At 40.1% G+C, this 22189-nt stretch overlaps 1 protein-coding gene across 1 annotated transcript in view; it reads right to left on the reverse strand.

Moving 5' to 3' along the window:
* The window catches only part of ROS1 (ROS proto-oncogene 1, receptor tyrosine kinase), a 98356-nt gene that overhangs the window by 55031 nt on the left and 21136 nt on the right, over positions 1 to 22189 (reverse strand). Inside the window, exons 8-21 of the mRNA XM_053913574.1 lie at positions 19656 to 19857; positions 18927 to 19003; positions 17397 to 17519; positions 17054 to 17238; positions 16222 to 16319; positions 12595 to 13091; positions 11043 to 11255; positions 10186 to 10296; positions 8733 to 8911; positions 6688 to 6879; positions 3542 to 3642; positions 2149 to 2363; positions 1666 to 1826; positions 1140 to 1284 (exon numbers count right to left, since the gene is read on the reverse strand). Of these exons, the coding sequence (XP_053769549.1) occupies positions 1140 to 1284; positions 1666 to 1826; positions 2149 to 2363; positions 3542 to 3642; positions 6688 to 6879; positions 8733 to 8911; positions 10186 to 10296; positions 11043 to 11255; positions 12595 to 13091; positions 16222 to 16319; positions 17054 to 17238; positions 17397 to 17519; positions 18927 to 19003; positions 19656 to 19857 (2499 nt within the window). The remainder of the gene's footprint in view (positions 1 to 1139; positions 1285 to 1665; positions 1827 to 2148; positions 2364 to 3541; positions 3643 to 6687; positions 6880 to 8732; positions 8912 to 10185; positions 10297 to 11042; positions 11256 to 12594; positions 13092 to 16221; positions 16320 to 17053; positions 17239 to 17396; positions 17520 to 18926; positions 19004 to 19655; positions 19858 to 22189) is intronic.

The raw sequence follows: 22189 nt of genomic DNA on the forward strand, positions 1-22189 counted from the left end.
CTGACTGCATTATAAATTTCCTGATGGCCAAGGACAAATCTTATCAGTCTTCTTTATGGACTCCAGTATCCAGAAGAGTGCTGCCAGCCCTTACTACACCCCCTGATAAATGCAGTCAAGTCCATTTCCATAGAAGAATCCAACCAAGGATGACATCCCAAGGCAATCTCAAAGGTAGCATGCTTGGACCCAAATGCTAACTGCTCCAAACCTGCCCAAGCTGCACTACGTTCCTGTTATGAGACTCGTGGTAAAATATTGTTGAAAGAATCTTAACAGTAAAAAAAGAACAAAAAAACAAACAATGGTAAATGGATGACCATGTTTATTGAGATTTTACTGCCTGCCAAGTCCTGTGCTAGGAAGTTTATATAAATAAATCAGTAAGATACTATCATTTGCCAACATTTGCAAAAATAACTGAATGGAAATTTGGTGAAACTATAGCGAAGAGTCCAGATTAAGTCCCAGCCCTGTCACTTGCTAGCTGCTAGCTATTTCACTTTGGGAAACTCCTGAGCTTCTGTTTTCCCCTTCTCGTAATCAAAATAATACCCCCGTCTACCTGCCTCACAGTTGTGTGTGGACTAAGTGAAATGACGTTTATGACACATGATAGGTATGTAATAAAGGTTTAATAAAGGAGTGATACACATAAATATGCTTCTAACACTTTAAAGTGATATACACATGTAAAGATATAGCAAGTATCCATTTTTAAATATATTCCAAAGAAAAGCATCAAATTTAGACATCAGCTACTCCCCTAGAGATGACTGTGAGTTACAGTCTATGAGAACATCTCCCGATAAGCTGGCCTCCCTCAGAACTGTCTCTGCTTTTAAAGGCCCATTTTCCTTACCAAGCAAATTACCCGAAACATGTTTCTGCATCTTGTATATCATTGCATAAGCAATGGTTTTAAAGAAATCTTTGAAATATATTTGTGGAATAAATTATGCAGATTTATTTTAATGGTACTGTTCTAATCTCCAAAAAGTCACTGAAAGGGTATTGAATCTAAACACATCTACAAAACTGAAAGGTATTCCAAAAAAAAAAAAAATTAGTTTATCCATTCTAGAACATGCAAAGTGAGATTCTGTCTTTTTCTTTTTTAAAGATTTTAACCCCTGTACCTGTTTCAGGTGCTCGAAGTGACAGAGATGTTTTGGGGCCCTTTCCCCAGTAGGTATAAGGAGTGACAGAAAGATTAAATAAGGCATAAGGCTCCAGACCTTCCACAGTAAACACAGGTAACGGCTGTTGCTCACTAGCCAGGAACTAAAATATAAGCACAAAATGTTATTTTCTTAGGGAGAAAATCATAAAATCTTTTAGTCCACTTAACTAAAATCTTCAAACTTTGGTTCACATGTGAAGTCAAACCTTGGAATTTTGGAAGTGCTCTGTTGGTAAGTTCCATGTGGTTCCACATAGACCGGTTAAAGTGTCTGATGTGCCAGCTCCGAACACTAACTACAGAGTGCTCAGAGACTGGCTGTAAGCAAAAGAGCTCAGCAATAATCGTGAGGGCAGACACCAGTGGAACAACCACCGAGATGGGCTTGGCTACGTGAAGGAAGAACAAATCAGCGTGGGCAGGGCAGGCGCAGATGGTACAGCCCGTTTGAGACATGGAAGCTACTAGAATCAATGCCGTACCTTAGGAGGAACACTAAGTTCCACACTGTAGAAAATCGCACCCCAGTCCACTGCTGGGACAGCATCCCACAGGATTCGAAACCTGGAAGCATTTCCTTCGATCCTAAAGGAAGACTCTTGAACGGAATCGGGGATCACCTTAGGGGTGAAAGAAAAACTCCCTAGGAGGAGATGAAAGGAAGAATGGGGGAGAAGCAATTTAGAATTATTGATCATAATAGAAAACACGGAAAGTTAATAGTAATTACTAAGAGTACCAAAACAAAATGTTCCTTTCTTTTAATATGTCCTGAAAAATATCTTTTTCTGACTATTTCAAGCTGTAAATTTGAATTAAGAGTAAATAGACTGCAAACAAACCAACAGAAACTACTAAAACCTTTTTCCTCTTAAAACATAATTTTTAAGGAAAAATCCCAACCTAAACATTTATGTAACAGAAAGTGAGGGGGAGCAAGGGTAAGCAGGAATAAAATATTATACCTGGCAGAGGCTTGAGGGACGTCTGAATAATCGTGAACTGATTACACTTGGCTGGCTCCAAAACAGAGACACTAGTTCGCTGGCTTATCTCCTGAGTTGTTATAATCTTAAAGCCATCGATCCAGAAAAGCCGACCACTGTAGTACATCAGTGCATTCTGGGAAATTTCGGAAGTACTCCAGGCTGCAAATTCTGTGATGGTGGCATTCCCAACACTGCTGAAACATGACACCAATTAGTGTTATTGTATATGGAGTGGGGGAAGGGCGGGCGCATTCAAGTACTGGAGGAAACGTGTGTTTGTGTGTGTGTATATAAAAACAAAGAGAAAACACCTTGCAACAATAATTGTCATTATTTTTAGTTTAATATTAAGTTGATTTATACATCTTTTAAAAAGTACTCCTAAAGCAAATTTTCCAGGGCTTTTCTTATTAATGTGATACTGCCATGGTCACAGTGCTACACAGGCGTTAATAGATACTTGTGATTCTTGGTAATACTCTGCTCTCAAAGGCACCGCCCATTGACTGGTTTGTCACTGAGTCATGTCTTCCTCCTGTTCTTGGTTATTTATTTGCTTTCAGTATTCTGCCTGCCTGGTCCTTCTCTGTGTACTAACCCCAACTCTGTGGCTTCAGTGGTACTTCTCAACTTCTACAGCTTAGCCAGAATGCTTCTTTTCAGACCAGGGAATTTGTGTAAACAGACTACTGTTTAAATTGCCTTTGGAGTTTTTCTCATTGACAGGAAATTTTACAAAGATGCTTTTACTTTAAACATTTGTTTGGTTGTTTCTAAAATTACTCTAGTGACCTAGTGCCCAGTAAAAACTCGTAATGTTCTCAACCTTTTAGAGTAGAGGTTTGACCTCTTTTTAAAATGATTTCTCTAAATCTTGTTAAAGTGTAGGCATTTCCCTCTTTAGAAAATTATAAAGTATGGCATTTAACATCAAAATCAATGAAAGTTTTGTTGTGAGAATTTCACAATGCATCTTTGAAAAACATAGAGACTACCTCAGAGGCCCATAGCTGAGCATTGTGAACCTTACAGAGAAGCAAGTTCACTAGTGCTATTTCCATAGTCCTTGGTCTAGTGAAATGCCACTTACTCACACCTACTGCATTGTCAAGACAGCATCTGGTTTGCCTTGTGGACTGGCACCCACCTGACTGTCTCCACAGCGCCCTCTGTGTACCCATCACAGTATGCGCCTATGTTACTGTTATCTGTTGTCTATAAACCTATCTTTCCCCACAAGCACAATGCCTGCAACTGAGTGTATATTAGAAACTGTTTATTGAAAGAATGAATTCTCATGCATCATCATTTATAAGTGAGGGGCAAATCCTCCTCCTCCTCTCAATCGCCTTCAAGGGGTATTACGTACCTCTGCCCCCTAAGAACAGCTGTGTACAGGTGAATACATTGACTGTCTTGCACCAACCAGTACAGGAGCCCATCACTGAGGTCTAAAGTTAGAGCAATCACCTAAATAGAACATAAAGTAAGAAAATAATCAAATACACATTTAAAGGATACCCTTGTGAACAAGTCACACTTTAGCTACAGATTTCTCTTTAAGATCCTCTTTGGAATAATAAACTCACTAATTTTTTACCTTTCACTGAATACAAAAGTTATATGAATATGCCTGTTACTATGTAATTTGGTGTACTGGTTTCCTAAAAATCTTCAAAAGTTAGGGACGTTACTCATTTCTATATACTTACCTCCAGCAGCTTCAGCATCACCTGGGAATTTGTAAATACAAATGCTCAACCACACTCTAGGTGTTGCTGAATCAGGAGCTTTGAGCCTCTGTGTCACATCCCAAGTTTGGACCCTTCAGCCACATAAGCCAACGAATTTCATTGTTGTTTGAATCAGTTGTTCTCAAACATCACCGCACACTAGAGTCTCCTGTGGAGTTCTTTAAAAATCTCCATTCCCAGGTCACATCTTATTAAAGTTTGGTCTCTGCAGATGAAACGCAGGCCCCTGTATGCTCTCTAATTCCCCAGATAATTCCAACGGGTCAACAAGTTTGAGAACCAATGGTTTCAACCATTTTAAATTGTATCTTCTGTTCATTATAACCCAAAACATCCCGACGCATTTGAAAACATAATACACACAAAGTTTTTATGTGTTATAATTGGATAAAGTGCATATGTACATAACCCTATATCCAGCTGACATCTGAAAACCACTTCTTCCTACTCTCTCTTTGACCTCTTGTTACCATCCTGTCTTAATTTTATGTCCAGTTGTTTAGGTGAGGAAAGACTCCTTCTCCTACAAAACAGACTGCTTGAGACAGAAGTTACAATCCAAGAGATCTTTTTTGCTTTCTCGGCTTTATAGGGATTTTTCAAATACTCTGAGGTTGACCTCAGAGTAGTAGATTCTCTCTACAGCAGACAGAGACCAAAAGGTATTACATGGGATTAAAGTTGATGACCACATTTTTAGCAAGAAATAGCAGCACATAAACAATGTTGATGAACCAGTGAGAAATGTAAATAGAATACAATAATGTATCCGAGAACTAAAAACACTTGCTCACATGACCCGAGGCCTTCTACAAACACATGCTGTCGAAGCACATGGCTGCAAGAACCTTCAACGGCCTTGTAAATCTCAGCTTTCTGTTCTCAGAAAAACTCAACCTACTCTTTTCCCAAAAAGCAAGAAAAAACTATTCTAGCAATTCCCAACCTTCTGGGAATTGAATCACGTCCATATTTCAGGGTAAAAGAAATTTATTGATTACTCTTTCAGTTAAAGTGAAATTAGGTCAATCTTTGGTTATTTATAATGAGATGCATTAGAGTTTTCTAAATAACAGATTAACTCTTTTATATTTGTTTAAGTTTCTTTTTTATTAAAGTATAGTTGACCTACAATATTATATTAGTTTTAGGTGTGCAACATGGTGACTTGACATTTGTATACCTTATGATGTGATCACAATAAGTCTAGTAACCATCTGTTATCATACAAAGTTATTATGATGTTTTGACTATTTTCCCTATACTGTACATTATTACATCCTTGTGACTCTTTATATTATAACTGGAAGTTTGTGCCTCTTATTTCCCTTCACCTTTTTCTGCCCATCCTCCCATCCCCATCCCCTCTGGCAACCATCAGTTCATTCTCTGTATCTATGAGTCTTTTTCTGTTTTGTTTTGTTTGCTCATTTTTTTCAGATTCCACATATAAATGAAATCATATGGCATTTGTCTTTCTCTGACTTATTTAACTTAACATAATATCCATGCCCATCCATGTCGTTACAACTAGCAACACTTCTTACCTCTTAAAAAAGGGGATTCTAGAGCTCCCTTTGCTGGAATACAAGAAACTGTTCAAGCTAAAAGTAAAGTTTAGGTGTTGAGTCACTGCCCAATCCTTTTGGCCACTTGGTTTCATAAAGTGACTGAAGTGATTTAAAGAGTCAGAGGGTGTTCCATAAATCTTTGGTACCGTTGTTATGTCTAATAGTGCATATGCCTTGGAAATAATCCCTTTGATCTAAACTAAAACCTTGAAGTTTAATTCTGTGGTAAAATGTACTATGTACTATGAGCCCAACCCATCAGATGGGGCAAAAAGTGTCTTTTAGTTTTACATGAATAGCTCACTTTATGCCCTTCTTCATCACACAAATATTGTCGATTTCTCTATAAATAGCTCACTATTTCTATACACAGCTCACTATCAGTGGCTCACTATTTCATCAGAACTGTTGACTGCAGTGTGTCTTATGACTCCATGATAAATCTGTGAGGAACATACAATGGAAGGCAGCGAAATGAAGAGAACTTTAGACGTATATTACTGTTACGATCAGAAAAAAATCAGAAATTTAGATGGATATGTACAGGGTAGCTAAACAGGATCAGGAAAAATAGGCACTGATTCTAGAAGTAAAAATAGCATTTGTTTTAGAAACATTCCAACATCTGGGTGTTATTTAGACTGAATCACAATAATGAGAGTTTGACTAGCAAGCAGTTACCACATGCCTGGAACTAGTCTCCTTACTTCCCATGGATTATCTCATTTAATCTTTGTAGCAACAGTGAGAGGTGGAATAATTGTTTCTAGTCCCATTATTCAGATAAGGAAATGGACACAGAGAGGTCAAATAATTAGCCATGGAGTCAGACAGTTTTTTCTGAGCAGTCAACACCCAAAACTAATAAAAAATAATAAAACACCTAATCACTACCCAACAAGCTCTAATGTAGCCAATAGAATTCCTGAGACTATAAAAACAATCAGAAATTAAAGCACTTATAAGTGTGGATCATTCAAGATAAAGCAAACTACAAAAAAATTTCCATATTATGTTTTTAAATTTTAAATCAATAATGATAATCAAATAAAAGTTACGGAAATTTTACTTATACCAAGTTCTTACTCTAATAGTATTTCCTTTCAGAGTCTACTTTATCCACTCACAATGAGCAGAAACAGTTTTATTCAGAATTATTAAATAATCAGATCTTATTTTTAATTTGTCACCTTTTTCCCTGAAAACCAAGGCTGCGCCTGCAGGATGAGGGAACTTTCCCCATTGAGCCTGGTGCTTTCAACCGAGTAGAGTGTGGTCCAGTAGAGATATCCACCAACTGAGTCCACCACCATGTCATTCACCAACAGCTTCACGTGAGTCACTATGTCTGTGTGTCCTGTCAACACAGACCGCCTTCGGATCTGTAAAACATCATCATCTGGTCAGTTAAGGGTTTCAAATGACATCATGATTTCTGAAGAGCTGGCTGCAATCATTGTTAAATGGCTGCATTTATCCATTCATTAGTTCAACCACAAATTTTTATTGGCACCGCGTGCTGAGCAGTGTGCTGAGCTTTGTAAACACAGTGGTCATAGTATCTGCCCTCATGTAGCCCATCTCTTTTCACATCTCTCCAGGGAAGGGAGATCAATTTATTTTGAGTTAAAATATTTGTTCTCCCTAATCATACGTCCAGACAGTCAAACCACTGCTGGGTAAGAATGTATTATATTTCATTCCTGAAGGAGATGTATACATTCTAATAAACAATGATGTCTCTCCTTGCTCCTTTCTATCAACAGTGTTTTCCTAATATTAACTACTGCCATTATTAGTGAGCACCTATTATGTGCCAGGCACTATACTTCTTCCAATCTTTAAAATATAAGCTCTTGTAACCCTCACATTAGGCCTATAAAGGATTTATATTCTCTACTTTTTCAAGAGTAAATTGTGATCAAAGAAATTAAATAAACTTTCCTGGAGTTATACAGTTTTATAAGAGACTGAGCAAATACTCGAAGCCGGTTTTTACAACCATTCTTCCACGTCCTCTTTCTAAACTATTTCCAACCAACCCATTCTAGGAAGTATTCTCTGAGGAACCTCACTCAACTCTGCCTACAAGTCATTGGCATTATGGATTCAGATGATACCATATTGCTTTGCCCCTAAATACATTGCTTTGTACGTTTCTTCTATTATTGCATGTATGTATTTTTATCTCATTAAGAGATCAGGGGCAAGTGGTGATGGTTGCACAACACTAAACATACTAAAACACCATGCATTTTCCATAACAAAAGGGTGAATTTTATAGTGTGTGAATTGTATCTCAATAAAGCTGTTTTTTTTTTAAATCAGCAGGGACATATCTACTCTTTATATTCCCTACTATGCCTATTCTCGGGGATCTAAACACACTGTTAATAGATAAATGGTTATTGAGTGAATAGAAGCACAGGAAGTAACACCGTCCTGATTAGAAAACAGTACTATATTTCCTGACCTGTCAGACTAGTGTCCTCATTATTAACCGTCTTTCCTTTCAAAGTACACCACTACACACAACCCAAGATGTCTTCCTTTTGCCTCCAGGGCCACTCTCAACCCTCTCCACCCTCCTCGGTGCCCCCAGAGGCTGCCATCTATGAACTGCATCAACTGGCCTCCCTTGTTCTTTCACTTCCAGGGAAGTTCACCCAACGGAAGCACTGACAGGAGATCTGAGGGCAGAAGGAAAGAGGGGCTGGGGTACTCCTTCCCCCAGCCCATACACTTTGACAGTGATTGGGGCTCGTGTCAGCAACTGTCCTGAAGCTCCAGCCTTCGCAGCTTCTTCTCCTTCTTTCCTTTGCCCCTTTATGCCCGGAAGTAGTTGCGTCTTTCCACACTTGCTAGCCCGGGGCATGCTTCACCGTCCTTTGCTCCTTTTCCTCAGCCCTGTCCACACCTTTGAAAATAGTCCCTTCACTTATTTTCTTTTAATCATGCCTTTGCAATACACCACCTTCTTCCAGGACACTGATGCACTAGTGAACATTTTAATACATTTATTTTAAGATATTAAAAGTAGTACACCAAAGACATAAATTTCTTTTACACATAAATGAACTCTAATTTTAAGAAGTGAGCAGGCTGATAGACAAATATTACATAACTAATAGCGCAGGTGGTGCGCAAGCAGGAAAACATCATGGAAATAACGCTGAAGCCGCTGAAGTGGGAGGGCATTGCTCTAGAGCATCCAGAATGCCGGGTTCGCACTTACCACATAGGTCTTTCCAGCCCAGTAGAGATAGTGACCCAGCCACTCATAAGCTATCGCCCCTGCTCCTGCAATGTTGGGTATGTGATAATTCTCTGAGGTATTGGTCCCATTCAGCAGCCACACGTAAACATCGCCTTTCGTGTCACTGTAGTAGAGGCTGTTGTTATACCAATCCATGTCTCAAAACAAAGTGAATTTATAGCAGTTATTTTTCCACATGTGCTGACATAAACACAGCAAGTCAAGGAATCACACATTCACCTGAATCTAATTTTTAAGTATATGTTAACATAGATAGTCACTAGAACTTCAGGGATTGGTCAAGAATATTTCAGTAATGTTATCCCAAAACCTTTACCCCGGAGCTAGAGCGAGGAACTAATACTCGTTAAGCATCTCCTCTTTCCCGAACGTCGTGCCAGGCACTTCTACATGTCTCACTTAATTCTTAAAACAAAGCTGTGAAATAGGAATTATCCCCATTTTTGACATGGCAAACCTGGGACTCACTGAGAATATCTATTCTGCCCAAGGTCTCACAAGTGAAAAGAGGGGGAGCTACGATTCAAGACAACCCCAAAGCCTTCTCCCCATCAGTACCTCACTGCCCCCCAAGCCCAACTCCTTTGTTGGTCAGAAATGCTGGTGTACTTTTAATGGCCAAGCAAGTAGGTCAAATAATTAGATAATTTTAAAAGATGCCATCTTCTAGCAAGATCACTATTATATCATCCTATAATGAAGATTTTTCTTCATTCTAATATCTTCCAGGCAAAATTATCTACTCATTACTTAATAATCCCCTTTGACATGAAATTCTCATTCTTTATATTTTCCTGCAGCCTTCCCCTGCTCCTGTCTTACTGGTGACTCACAAAAGAATGACTAGAGTATGGCAATGGTTTGTTCCTGTAGGACAACTGACAGATTACAATGCACAGGAAGAATAGCAAAGCCTTTCTGGAATGGACATAAATCAATAAGTAACCTCACATTTTGGGAAATAATAAATAGCATTCCTACTTAAGAACCAACATTTTTAAAATCTTTACCCAAGGACATTTTTTTCATTGCTTTTGGAGAGAGAGGAAGGGAGAAAAAGAGAGAGAGAGAGAAACATCAATATGAGAGAAAAACGTCGATCGGCTGCCTTTTGTACATGCCCCAGTCCCAGGGATTGAACCCACAGCCTAGGGACGCGCCCTGACCAAGAATCAAACCTGCGATCTTTTGGTTTACAGGATGATGGCCCAACCGACCAAACCACACAGGCCAGGGCAAGAGAACCAACATTTTCTCAATACTCTCACTGGCATTATAGTTTAGTCCCTGTTTTTTCCTTTCATTATTGACCTAATTCCAAAGAACTCAATTCTCTTGACTTATTGAATAGCTTAGGAAGTCTTGTGACTAGAAGCCTGTCATTCCGAGTGTAAAGGGACTTGATATTTACCTGACACATTCCCTATATCAGAGGACAAGAATTCTCCTGGGCCAAAGCTATTTAATGGTTTGCTCCAAAGCCCATCCTCTTTGACAGCCATGATAAATGGTGGTTCTGTAGCTATTTGGTAAAAAAAGAAATTGAAAGAAATATCACAGGAAGCACACTTTTGGGGGCACACATCTTATACCCTAGGATTTCTTTTATAAAGTAAAAGAATATCAACATTTTGAAAATACTCTGGAAAGGTATAAGCGATTGTTTCTGTTTAATAGAATTATATATAATAGTAAACATACTTTTTGATCTTTAGGTAAATATTTGAAATGGAATGTGAAGAGAAAGGTGTGGTAATATTGCCTCTACAGCAATGTCACGGTCATGGCAGATTTTTTTTTTTTTTTTTGCTTTTGCTATTGGTTGCCACGGTCCCATTCAGAGCACCCAGAAGCAATTGTGATAAGAACAGCAGGATAAATGGCACAATTATCTTTCCATTTTCTTTCTGCCAAGAGGATGGAATTTAGTATAATTCACAGCCCCTCAACTCCTCTCTCCATGACCTTCAGAGTTCAAGGAGCGCTGTTGCTTAACAAACCATGAGAAAGAAGAAAGCCATGAAGAGGAAATTATACTGTTCCCACAGAATGTCTTGGAAAGTTTGGAATAGCAGGCTACACACAGAAATATCACACAGCGCTCTCTATGTGTTTTCCTAATCTCACATAAACACATACTCAAGAGGTCATCACACCCTCATTTTAATTTCTTTACCACTTTGGAGGTGACTCCTTTTAAGGGACACAGGAAATAAGTCTTTTGTGTGTGTGTCAGAATCATTCCTCAAATCAAGAACATTTTCTCACCTGGCACCAGGGTAGTGCCCACCGAGGGCTCTGTCCAGGGGCCTGGCCCCTTGGGAGAACTTGCTCTCACAGAAACCTCGTATTTTGTAGCACTCTGCAGCTCGGGGACATTAAGCATGGTGGCACTTATGTTAGAGAAAACACGAGCAAGTTCAGGGAAGTCTTGGGTGGATATCTTCACCTCGTAAGTCCAGTTCTGCCAGGCGGAAGGGCCTAATGGGAAGAGTTAACTCATATTACTGGCCAGGATGGTATCAGCAAGGCAAACAAAGGATTGTCAGCCTCACCTTGGGTGGAAGGGTAATTGGGCAGTAATACCTGTTACACCACCTATCGTCAAGGTTAGCTTGACCACTTTGACAGTATGACTGGGACAGCGTCCATCCCACCCATGCCACTCAATTTGCTTATTGACGGAGACATTATTCCCAGCAAATCAGAGGACACTGTTCCTCAGTCAGAGCTTGTGCCTGGCTGCAGAGAACTGGGAGAGGCGTGCTCTCTACCACCACCAGGTGGAACCAGGCTCCTAAAAACCAAATGGCCTGTGAGGAATCTCCGATGTAATTCCCACTGCTAGCTAGCACCTTCCTCCCAGAAGCCCAAACAATACAAAAAAAAAAAAAAGCCTCTTTATTTCCAGCTGTCTTTGAGATGTACAGCAAACGGGCATAATTAACTTTGCCTCAAAGCAGAAAATAGACAGTTTGCTAAATACTCTAGGAGACTAGTGGTTGGCAAACTACAGTCTGGGGCCAAAACTGCCTGTTTTGTAAATAAAGTTGTGCTGGAATGCAGCCTCAGTTACTCAGTGATATATTATCTGTGACTGTTTCCACACTGCAAGGCAGTGTTGTGTAGCTACGCCACATACGACATGACCCACAAAGCTGAACATATTTACTCTCTGGTCCATCATCTGTAGAAAGAGTTTGCTGACCTCTGTGCTAGGTACTGTTTCAAGTGCTCTGCTTGTGCATGTTAACTTAATCTGTGTGACAGTCCCATAGAATGGCACGATTAATTCCCCTTTTCCAGCTGTAATGACTGATGCAGAGTAGTTAAGTAACTTGCCCAGGGTCGTGCTGCTAATAAATGGCAAGACCAGCCTTGGAGTCCATGCAGGCTGGCCACAGAGCCCGCTACTTAACCCACCACTCCAACTGCCTCTCCAGAGATAGAAGTTCAAGCTCAGACAGTTTAAGGGAGTTGCTCAAGTTCATTCATGATCATGGTGGATACAAAATCTCAACCCAGGTGTTCTATCCCCCTGGGAAATACTCGTTCAGACTAGAATTTCAGTGCCTGGTCCCTAGTAGACACTCAATAAATGTTTGCACCATTCTTTTAGGATCGAAATGGAGAATATAGAGATCTTCCCAATGCAAAACTAATAAATGTGTAAAAACTTTCTTTTTGAGCTAAGTAGCCTGTCTGGTAGATGAGTGAATAACCACACATGAGCTCTCGAAATTGAGCCACAGTGGCAAGCAGTTCAGGCCTCCCCTTCCTTCCAGTGAGGCCATAAGCATGCCGGGGAGAGGGCACTCACTGGCTCCTATGGCGAGGGCAGGAGGCTTCCACTGCACCAGGGCCTGGCGGGAGCCAAACAGCACAGAGAGCCGCTGCGGGTGGGCCGGCAGCGGGTATGGCTGGGTGTGCACACTGAAGATGACCAAGTTACCGAACCCCAGCTCTTCTATGTGTGTCAGGTCACACCCCACGATGAACTCATTAAAAGACAAGGCGTGCTGCTGGAAAACAGCCTTGCCATCTGTGACCAGGAAGTCATTGTTTTCACAAGCAAAGCTCTTCACATCAGCAAAGGGCACATGAGGCAGGACAAGATGGGAAGCAGAGCCATCCAGAAATGTCGACATGAAGACTCGGGCAGTGTCATTGAAGTAAATGATTCTCTTGGACTGTGGCTTCACTGCAAAATCCTGTAACGAGCAACTCTCCACAATGCGCGTGGCTGTCGAGTCCTGGCCAGGTGGTACCAGGAGATCTACTCTATAAATGCCGTCTCTCAGGAGATAAAAGACATACCTGACACGGGAACAAAAAAAGCCCGGTGTGACTCATTGCAAACGTAGATGAGTAACCTCCTCGACCCAAGGCTGTATCCAATTGTGCAATCAGAATCATAAATCTCCCGAGTTGCTAAGTACAGGGTTTCCCAGGGCGTTAAAGAGTAAAGATATTTACTAAAAATATGCTCTGTTCATTTAAGTTAGAACACTGGAAAATTTCAGCGTCACTTATAATGTTTAGCATCTTCATCATTATACAAAATGTTTTAAGGAATTATGGAATTTAGAAAAAAAGTGTTTTAAAAGATTTTCTAATGCAACCCACTCTTAAAGGAAAGCATGTTACATAAAAGATACACACACAGCTAAACATGTTATTTATTATAAAATACTTTTCTCAAAAAAACACAAATTGTTGTGTAATTCTGTCAATAAATTTTCCCATGCATTGTAAATGATAAAATGGAAGAAAGCAAAACTATTTCAACCATTTTTTAAAACCTCAGTTATTATTTTACTATAAATGTCTAGCAAAACTACTTTGTATTTACAATAGATTGAGCTTTTAAAAATATTTACAATTGAAGGGGTATCATTTTATAAACCATTAAGAAATACTGCACAAGTGAGCAAAGCAGCTCGGGGCCACCCAGTAATCAGAAGAAAGGAGCCAATGGAAGAATTTTGAAAAAAAAATCATTTGGAGCCAGACATTATGGTAGTGATGCCAAAGAATTTTTAATAATGGAAAAGGAAACACCACTAAAATACTGCATTGATAATCAAATCTGTCAGAATGTTAACTAAAACATAAAACTATTAATGTGAATTAGCTAATGTTGGATTTGTGATCATGGAGGTAGAAGGTAACAAAAGTGTACTTTTATTTAGTACATCTTTCTTGTCACAAACCCACGGACCAGCAAGGTTCAGACCCCTCATCACAACTGTCAATCACTGTGCTTGTCCTATTTAGTCCCACCCTTGTTCTTCCCGATGACTGTTCCAAACCTTTATCAGTATGCCCGAGACCCCGGTGCTAGCACAATGTCCTGAGCTATAAACTCCATGTTGAGATATTCCCTTTTTTTAAGGGAGGGTTGAGGCAGGCAGAGAGCAGAAACAACCTGACTCTTAACTTCCTGCTTTTGTTTCCCAAATTCACATTGCTAAGGGAATTTGGAAGGGTTTCAGAGTAAATAAAAGGAAAAAGACATGGGGCGAAGATTACAATTCTTGTACTGAAGCAGGGAGATGCGCATGTTTCTAACGCTCCTTGCCACTTTGGAGGGAAAGGTAAAGAAAGGAAAGGTGAGGAGAGCGGGGTGTGGGAGGCAGAGTACAGAGTTGGGGGCAATGAGGCAGTGATGGGGGAGAAGGGAAAAGGTTTATATAGTAAATACGAACTCAGTAAGTTGAATTAGTGAGTGAATAATTCAATGCAAAATAACAGCATAAAGGAAGTCATTTTTAATAGCAGGAGAGTCAACTATTTCACACACCTGGAATGCATAAGTACATTCTCTAAAAGTTGTTAAAAGTTACATCTGATTTTTACAGAAATTCTGTCATTGTACAAGGAGATGATCAGAAGACAGACCCTGGAGCAGGAAGTCAAGTACTGGTTTCACCCCAAAACAGCTGTGTGATCTTGGGCAATTACTAAATCAACCTGTCCTTTGCTTCCCTATCTATTAAATTAGGATATTAAAAGTGCTTACATCATAGGGTTGAACAAGAATTAAATAAATGATTGAAGGAATGCATTTAAAACCACATACTAATTGTCCAATAACTATTATCATTATACTTCTAGTCACATTTCAAAACCCAAGTACAAATCAATTTTATCCTTATGGAAAAAAGAGCCACCAAAGACCTCACTGAAATGCATTTTGAGGGATTGATTTAGGAGGTACAGTTCATTATCCCAAGAATGAGTCATTTTGTGTAATTGCCAGCAACAAAGTTACACTTCATAGGTTTTTAGATATTTTACAAATGAGGAAAATAGGATCCAGAGAGTCCAAAGTACCTGCCCTACATCACAGAGTTTTAACAGTTGTCTATAATTCCATAATTCTTTCAAACCTAAGGTATTAAAATAAATATCTAGTAAACTATGAGTTTATATTAACAGAAAGCCTTGATTTTAAATCAATGATGAGCAATCTCTTATTTAAGAAGGTTAATTTGTGAAAATTAAAAGATATTAAGGACTTTTTTTCATTCAAAATGAAAACAACTTTATTCTTACAGGAAAGAAAAATGTTTAATCTTACAAATACTGGCCTTACCTATTAGTTACTACCTATAATTATGTGGTCATAGTTAAGAAATAGACTATAAGAAAACTTCCTATGTTTTCTTAGGAAACATCCTGCACATTGATGTGCATTTGGAGATCACAACATACGTTCACAGTGAATACCTCATTCCATCCTCAAAATAACCCAGCTGGGTAAGTATTATTCTCATCCCCATAATGCATGGATAAAATAAAGGTCACAGACATGAAGTTACTAGCTGGAGGAGCTATTGCAATTTAGCAGCACAACTGAGCTAAAATGTGTCCATTTTATTCATCGCAAAGGGAAAGAATAGTTATTTGTAATGAAAAAGTTTTGCTTGCTCTCGACCGTGGAGTCCAATCTCCTAAGGTGGATGCTGGCAGCATCCCTGATAAACCAGCCTCTTGATAGGTGTAAGAACCAGACCAGAGAAATGAACTGGGGCCGAGGTGCTCAGCAAAAGCAAGGGGGCAATGAAAGGGAGAAACAGAGCAGGAAGGGCTTCTTTCAGGGAGCAGGGGGCGGGGGGGGGGTGGCAATGACACCCTCAGTTGTACCATAAAATGGTGACAGTACTAGAACCCAGGCCCCCGAACCCTACACAATAGGTCTGTCCCATGTGCCCATATTTTGCTGAGAAAGGAAAAACTGTTTAACTAGAGAAGTTGTGGGTCACATTTGAAAGGAATTCCCTCATGGCTCTATAGAATGAAAACTTTACCTGGCTGTATTAAAAAGTGAGCTAAGATACATAGACTGGCTCATCTGGTACAATGATATTTCATTCGCAAGCAAGTTTCCCAAAGTTTCTTGCCAATGGAAGAGAATTCACATTTACAAGGCTAACTCGCTTACCCATTGTATGAATCAGCCACAATTTTCTGAGGTGCAATAATTGAGGGAGAAGTAATTTCTTCAATGTTTGAGCAGTTCTCTAAGTCACAGACATATACCTAGAGAATCAAAATCCCATCGGTAGGATTAGTGATTGTCTCTATTTAATTTGGCCAACAAGTATTTCTTGAGCATCTGTTCTGTGCTTGGAATTGTGCTAGTCGGCAATTTCTGAAAACATGAAAATGCCCTTAAAAGTCAGTTTTATATCCCATATCTTAATGACTTTGTATGCTACTGGCACCAAAGAAATACAAGTACCTATTTTCCAGGCTAATGAAAGCACTCAACTATTTTTAATATTTAGGATGATCCAAGCTATGGACTCCAGCCATAGGGATTGTGATAACCTTGTCCCTTTCAAAGAAGGAAACTTAAAACACATCAGGACTGTGTCTTCTCAAAGACTTCAGTAGTCCTGAGTTTTCAGGGACCTACTAAAGTTACCCCTGGTTATTACATAATTTAGAATGCTTGCAGCTGATTTTGACCATGATTGGCAGCCTTACCTAGTAATAACACAAATACCACCACTATCTTATGGAAGATGAATTATTAGTAGTATAAACTCACGGCTCTGAAAAATCACAAATAAGATAAGTGAATGGTAGGTCAGGACTAGTACTAGGTAAAGCCTAGACCATACCCAAGGTTCCTTGCTAACCTAGTATCTAAAACGGTAAATAATCAATGAGTATTTGTTGAATGAAAGAATTATGTTTACTTGTAACTACACCAAACTATGCATGTGAATATCAGGATCTGGTTATTCACTTGAACTTCTCAGACTAACCCGTTCATCCATGATGAAATACAGCCTCTGGTACAGCCAGTCTACGGAGATGGAAGAAATCAAGCCTGCACCTCTGTAAAAAATTCTCAGTTCAGACGCATCAGACATGCTGGAGACCTCCTTCAGCCATATGAGAGTGCTTTCGGCAAAATAAACAGCTTGCCGGTGGACATTGACTGATATTCCTAGAGGAGCCATGTAAAGACATCTGTGTTGTTATATAGACAAAAACCTTACACAAAATGGAATTTAATTCTTCAACTTTTCATAAAGGGATTAAAATAGAGGTCGACCTTGATCTTTCTTTTCACACCAAAGAAACATTTCTGTCTGTTATACTGACCTGTAATGTTATGGTGTATAGCATCTGACTCCAGGCACTGTGCTTCATCTACTAAATGCTTTAAAGATCTCTTTCTCAGAGAAGATTTTCTGGATAAAAAGAGCCACTGTTCCTCTTCTTGAACTAAAACAACACAATTTACAGAGAGGCAACCCCAATCATATACACATTGACCCAAAAAGATGAATGCCATCCACCAAAGCAAGGGGACTGGCACCTGAAAGAGGCTGCCCGGATTTTCCCTGAAGGCCTGGGGCCTTTCAACTGCTGCTCTATGAGTGGGGCAGGAAGTACAGTGTCAGTAAAGTGGGCTGCATGCGTATGTGCCCCTCAATGCCCTCAAAATAACACCACCTGGGGTATCGCCGTTCTCAACAGCCTTGTCCCAAGAGAAGTTCAGCTCATTCTGCTCAGCCTTGAGAACTTGACTGCTTGGCGGCAGGGTCCAGCCCAGGCCGGAGTGCTTGCTACAGAGCACACACACAGACATGGGTTGTCCTCATTTTGCCTTCAATTTCTCTCCCTTTGAAGCAGGGGAAAAGTCCTTAGAGGAATGAAATTTCAGGACCATAGAACTGTGCTTCACGTCCTGTTCCACTGCAGACTGATGAAGTGTGTGCCGGTGAACACTTTTAGGGCAATTAATAAATGTTACGCAACAATCACGGTAATGACAACCTTAAGCCTGCTCTATATTTAACTTGCCCTTTGGACATGTTTTTTGCATAGCAAAAATACCTCTTCTTGCCTAGAGTCTAGTAGCAGCCAAAAAAAACAAAGACTTGGTGGTGGATGACATTCAATACGCACTGGCACAGGTGTGTGCAGATTAGGGTAAGGGGCAGTCAAGTCAGGAGGTGAGATTTCTAGTGAAAACAGACAACAGACTTACTCAAAAGTCTTTTAGTAGTTGCCCCCAAATATTTCCGGTTCATCTAAGAAAGCATTTTCATTTATTATTTTGCACACCTGGGCACCATGCAGTAAGTACTCAGTCTCTCAAGGCAATTGTTAAATGTCAGAGGCCAAAAAAAAGGGTAATTATACAACAAAAAAAAAAGCTAACTGGTAGATTGAATATTCAAAATGGTAAAATGGAAATCATTAAGTCCAGATGGAATTAAAAACCTTAGGGAGACTGGAAGAACAGATATCTGATGCGTATTGTACTAAATAACAACACACAATATAAAACGGAGATTAAGGCAGGAAGGTTATATGTATCCCCTAAGTGTGGAAGTGTGAGTCACAATCACTGGTGATATCACCTGAAACCAAGGTCATTTTTTCATCCTTAAACTTTTTCATTTTAATTTTTAAATTCCTAAATTCTAATGTGAAATCTTTCCACCTAACAGCTCTCTTCTACTTGTCAAGCTGAAGGCTTACTAAGTACCAAAAAAGACTGCCCATTTGGGCAGAAGAGGTGGAGTCAGGATGAACACCAGGTGACCTGGGGCCTCTGAGATCTGAACCCACCCTTGCCACCCCCTCAGGTTCCGTGCACAGAAGAGCACCGCTGGGCCATACCTGCTGAGGATGGAGTGGTAATGCTAGATTCGGCTTCTGGCCCCTCACCAACTTCATTTACTGCTGCAATTGAAAACCTATTCCAAAAACAATTTGGAGAGATGCGTTTCACAGGGCATGGTGTGAACAGGAGATAAAAATAGAAGGGGCAATAATGTTTCTATTTAAAGGGTGACGTGCCAGCGTGTGTATCTAGGTACTTGGTGCCAGTGCTCGGCACTAAAATGACCATCAATCACATCCTTGTTTGCATTTCCCATAGAACAGTTCGGGGTCACAGAGGTCAAAATCTGAACTCTGCTATCTGCATGACCCCCATGCCTACCTTCATTTAAAGGGTCTTAGTAAATGTTCAAAAAGCTAACGTAATAAAATGACACCTCCTAATGGTTAATAAAAAATACGATTAACAGAATTTCACTTCCTTACTTCTTTATTTTGAGTTCAATGCAGAAATAATATTCATGGTATTTACGAGGGCTTTTATTGGCCCATATTTATAAAGGTCCTCCTAATATGATAGAAATACTTGAGAATGTTTCTGCTTAAGATGGTGTGACCTAGTAAGCATGCACACTTGAGGAAAAACACAATGACTTCCTCTCAACAGTACGGAATCAATAGGGTTTCTCAAAATACATTTAAACTACCTTTTAGCCATATTGCTTAAATAATGGTCATGCCTGTAGCCATGTTGGTTCCATTTTCCTTGCACCACTTAATTCTTACCTGTAGGTGGTATTTGGTAGAGTAGAGTAAAACTGGAAACTGGTTCTCTGTGTTCCTGAATCTAATTTTTGATTCTTGCTGATCAGCCTTAAGTTATAACCCAAAATAGGTCCGCCCGGGAACTGGGGTGGAGCCCAGCTGACTTCCACAGTGTCAGGACTTGAGCTCTCAATATTTGTAATGAGAGGGGCGGTTTCAGGAACTGAAAGAGATAATGGTGACAAAGTGAGCAGAACATTGTGCAGCACTAACATTTTTAAATAGGGTAGAAAACAATGTCCAGGGTTTTTTTTTTGAAAAGTTAACACAAGTGAAATACTTTTATTAATATTCAAAATAAGAGCTAGAGAGAAGGTGGTAAGGTATCTATGAGCTGCAACCCTTGACCCACAAATCTTACCAGTTAGCTACTTTTCTAAGGGACTCTTCCGAATGTCATTTTCCTCACTTCTAATTTATGAAATAGAATTACATGTGATGTGAAAGTATACAAATAGGATAAATATTCCAGGAAAAAAGCTGTCAAAAATCTCCAGCGAGTTAAAACAACGGCGAGTGGGGTGGGACAAAGTTGGGAAGGAGAACAGGATCTGTAATAAAACTGCAGTCAATGATTAACGTGAGTTGAAAGAATTAAGGCCTGGGGCCTTTTTCACTCACTAGAGTGCTGTGGCCTGACTAGCTCCAGCTTAAGATAGGGGTTCAGATAAGCCCGAATCAGAACAGTCTGCTTCACTTTTGCTGGCATCAGGTCTGATGAGCCAGCTCCCAAGGCCCCTTGGAATCCAGGTTCACTGTACTTTAGCTACACTCCTTCCCTTGCAAAGAATTAAAGGAGCACGCATGAATTAAGTAGGCACCCACTTGTAGACTTCAGAAGCTACCGAAGTGGTAAAGAACAGAAAAGAAAACAAATGATCTAACAGCCTGCCTTCCGTCCATGTCTCCACCTACTTTTCGTACCTCCCACCCCTTGGAACCACATTCCTTTATTTCCTCTTTCCATAGAAAGATGTACTTTGATGTCACTTTGCTCTTTAGTAGACTTCTCTCTGAACGCTTTTGGTAAATGCTCTGCATCACCCCTGATTCGTTAGATTTGGGAGAAATGAGATTGTTCAGCCTTCATGCTGTTTTTTAGGAGGACTTTAAATGATCTCTCAGCCTTTCTCCAATACAATTCCTCCCCACTCTCAGACTAATCTTTGGCAAACAAACATCATTGCATGCCTGCGCTGCTCCGTGCACTCAGTCACCTTGGGGAAGAAGGCAGTAGGAATCATGGACCACTGAATTACGTCGAAAAGCCTAACTCATTGTGGTTAATGCCCAGATATAATCTCCACTTCAAGCAAGTTAGATGCCACCTACATGGTGTGATTATTGTCTAAACCTCCCCGAGAAAAGCCCTCTCTGAAAGGCTGGTCAGGTTGGGCAAGGTATTCCTTGCCTAAAACCACTCTACTTGGTTAAGAAATTATCTACATAAGAGCCAAAATTGAAAGGCAGTCGTACCATCTAAAATCATGTATTTCCCATAGCTAAAAGAGAATAGGGCCATGTCGCAATGGAACACAAAACAGACAGTTTTGTAAGTTTTCATGTGGCTAGAAAAATGAGAGAGAAGTGCAGCATGAGACGCTGTCCACAGAGAGGACACCGAGAACAGGGTCTGCAACACCTGGAGTCTCCGTGGGCCTGCACGTCCAGGAGAAAGGCCCAGAAATGGAGAGCAGAGTTTGCTCTCCATTTTGAGTTGACTAGCCAAGGGCTCTGGACCATGGTGTGTCTCCAGCACTGGAAAAAATCCAGTACAATTGAAGTACATGAGGCATTTCTCTGAACAAAGAAGGGTTCTTACATCTACTCCAATGTGGAACATTGCTTACATGGTCCTAGTCCAGTGTCAGACCTGGGGGAATGGTCAGGAGAAGTGGCCACACATACCCTAAAATCTAATAAGCAAGAAGAGGATGCTAATTGGAGAAGAGGGAAAATGTTCCAATCAACTTCATCAGCTTTGCTTACTTAGGTCCAAGGCCTAGTTCAGTCTCAGGGTATCTGCACACAGCTGTGTCCAGAACTGAGGGGTAAGGACATCTCACACCCGGCCTGGAGTAAGTTCCCACAGGTGCCCTCAGCTGACTCTGAGGCTGAGGGCACCAGACAACTCACTCTGGGTGTCTGGCCTAGGCATTCACCTCCCTAAAAGGTTCTAGGCTTGAAATCTTTCCTAATGTGAAAGTTACATCTTCAAAAAAAGAAATCAGGAAATGCTCCAGTATACGTACTATGTTTTTTCATCATCTCTGATAAAATGTATTATAAGTGTATTATGAAATGTATTATCATAATCCCCCAGTCCCAGTTTGTCTCTCTACCTCTATACTTCCCAATGTCTCTTATTCCCTCAATCCATGCCGTGCATAGTTGCTAAAATTATCTTTTTAGGAAGCATGTGAAGCAATTGCTCTTCTGCTTTAAAACCACCCCTAACTCCTAACTGCTTACTGAGCCTTATACTGACCACCTTA

The sequence above is a fragment of the Desmodus rotundus genome, chromosome 11, assembly GCF_022682495.2.
Source record: "Desmodus rotundus isolate HL8 chromosome 11, HLdesRot8A.1, whole genome shotgun sequence".
Lineage (NCBI taxonomy): Eukaryota > Metazoa > Chordata > Mammalia > Chiroptera > Phyllostomidae > Desmodus > Desmodus rotundus.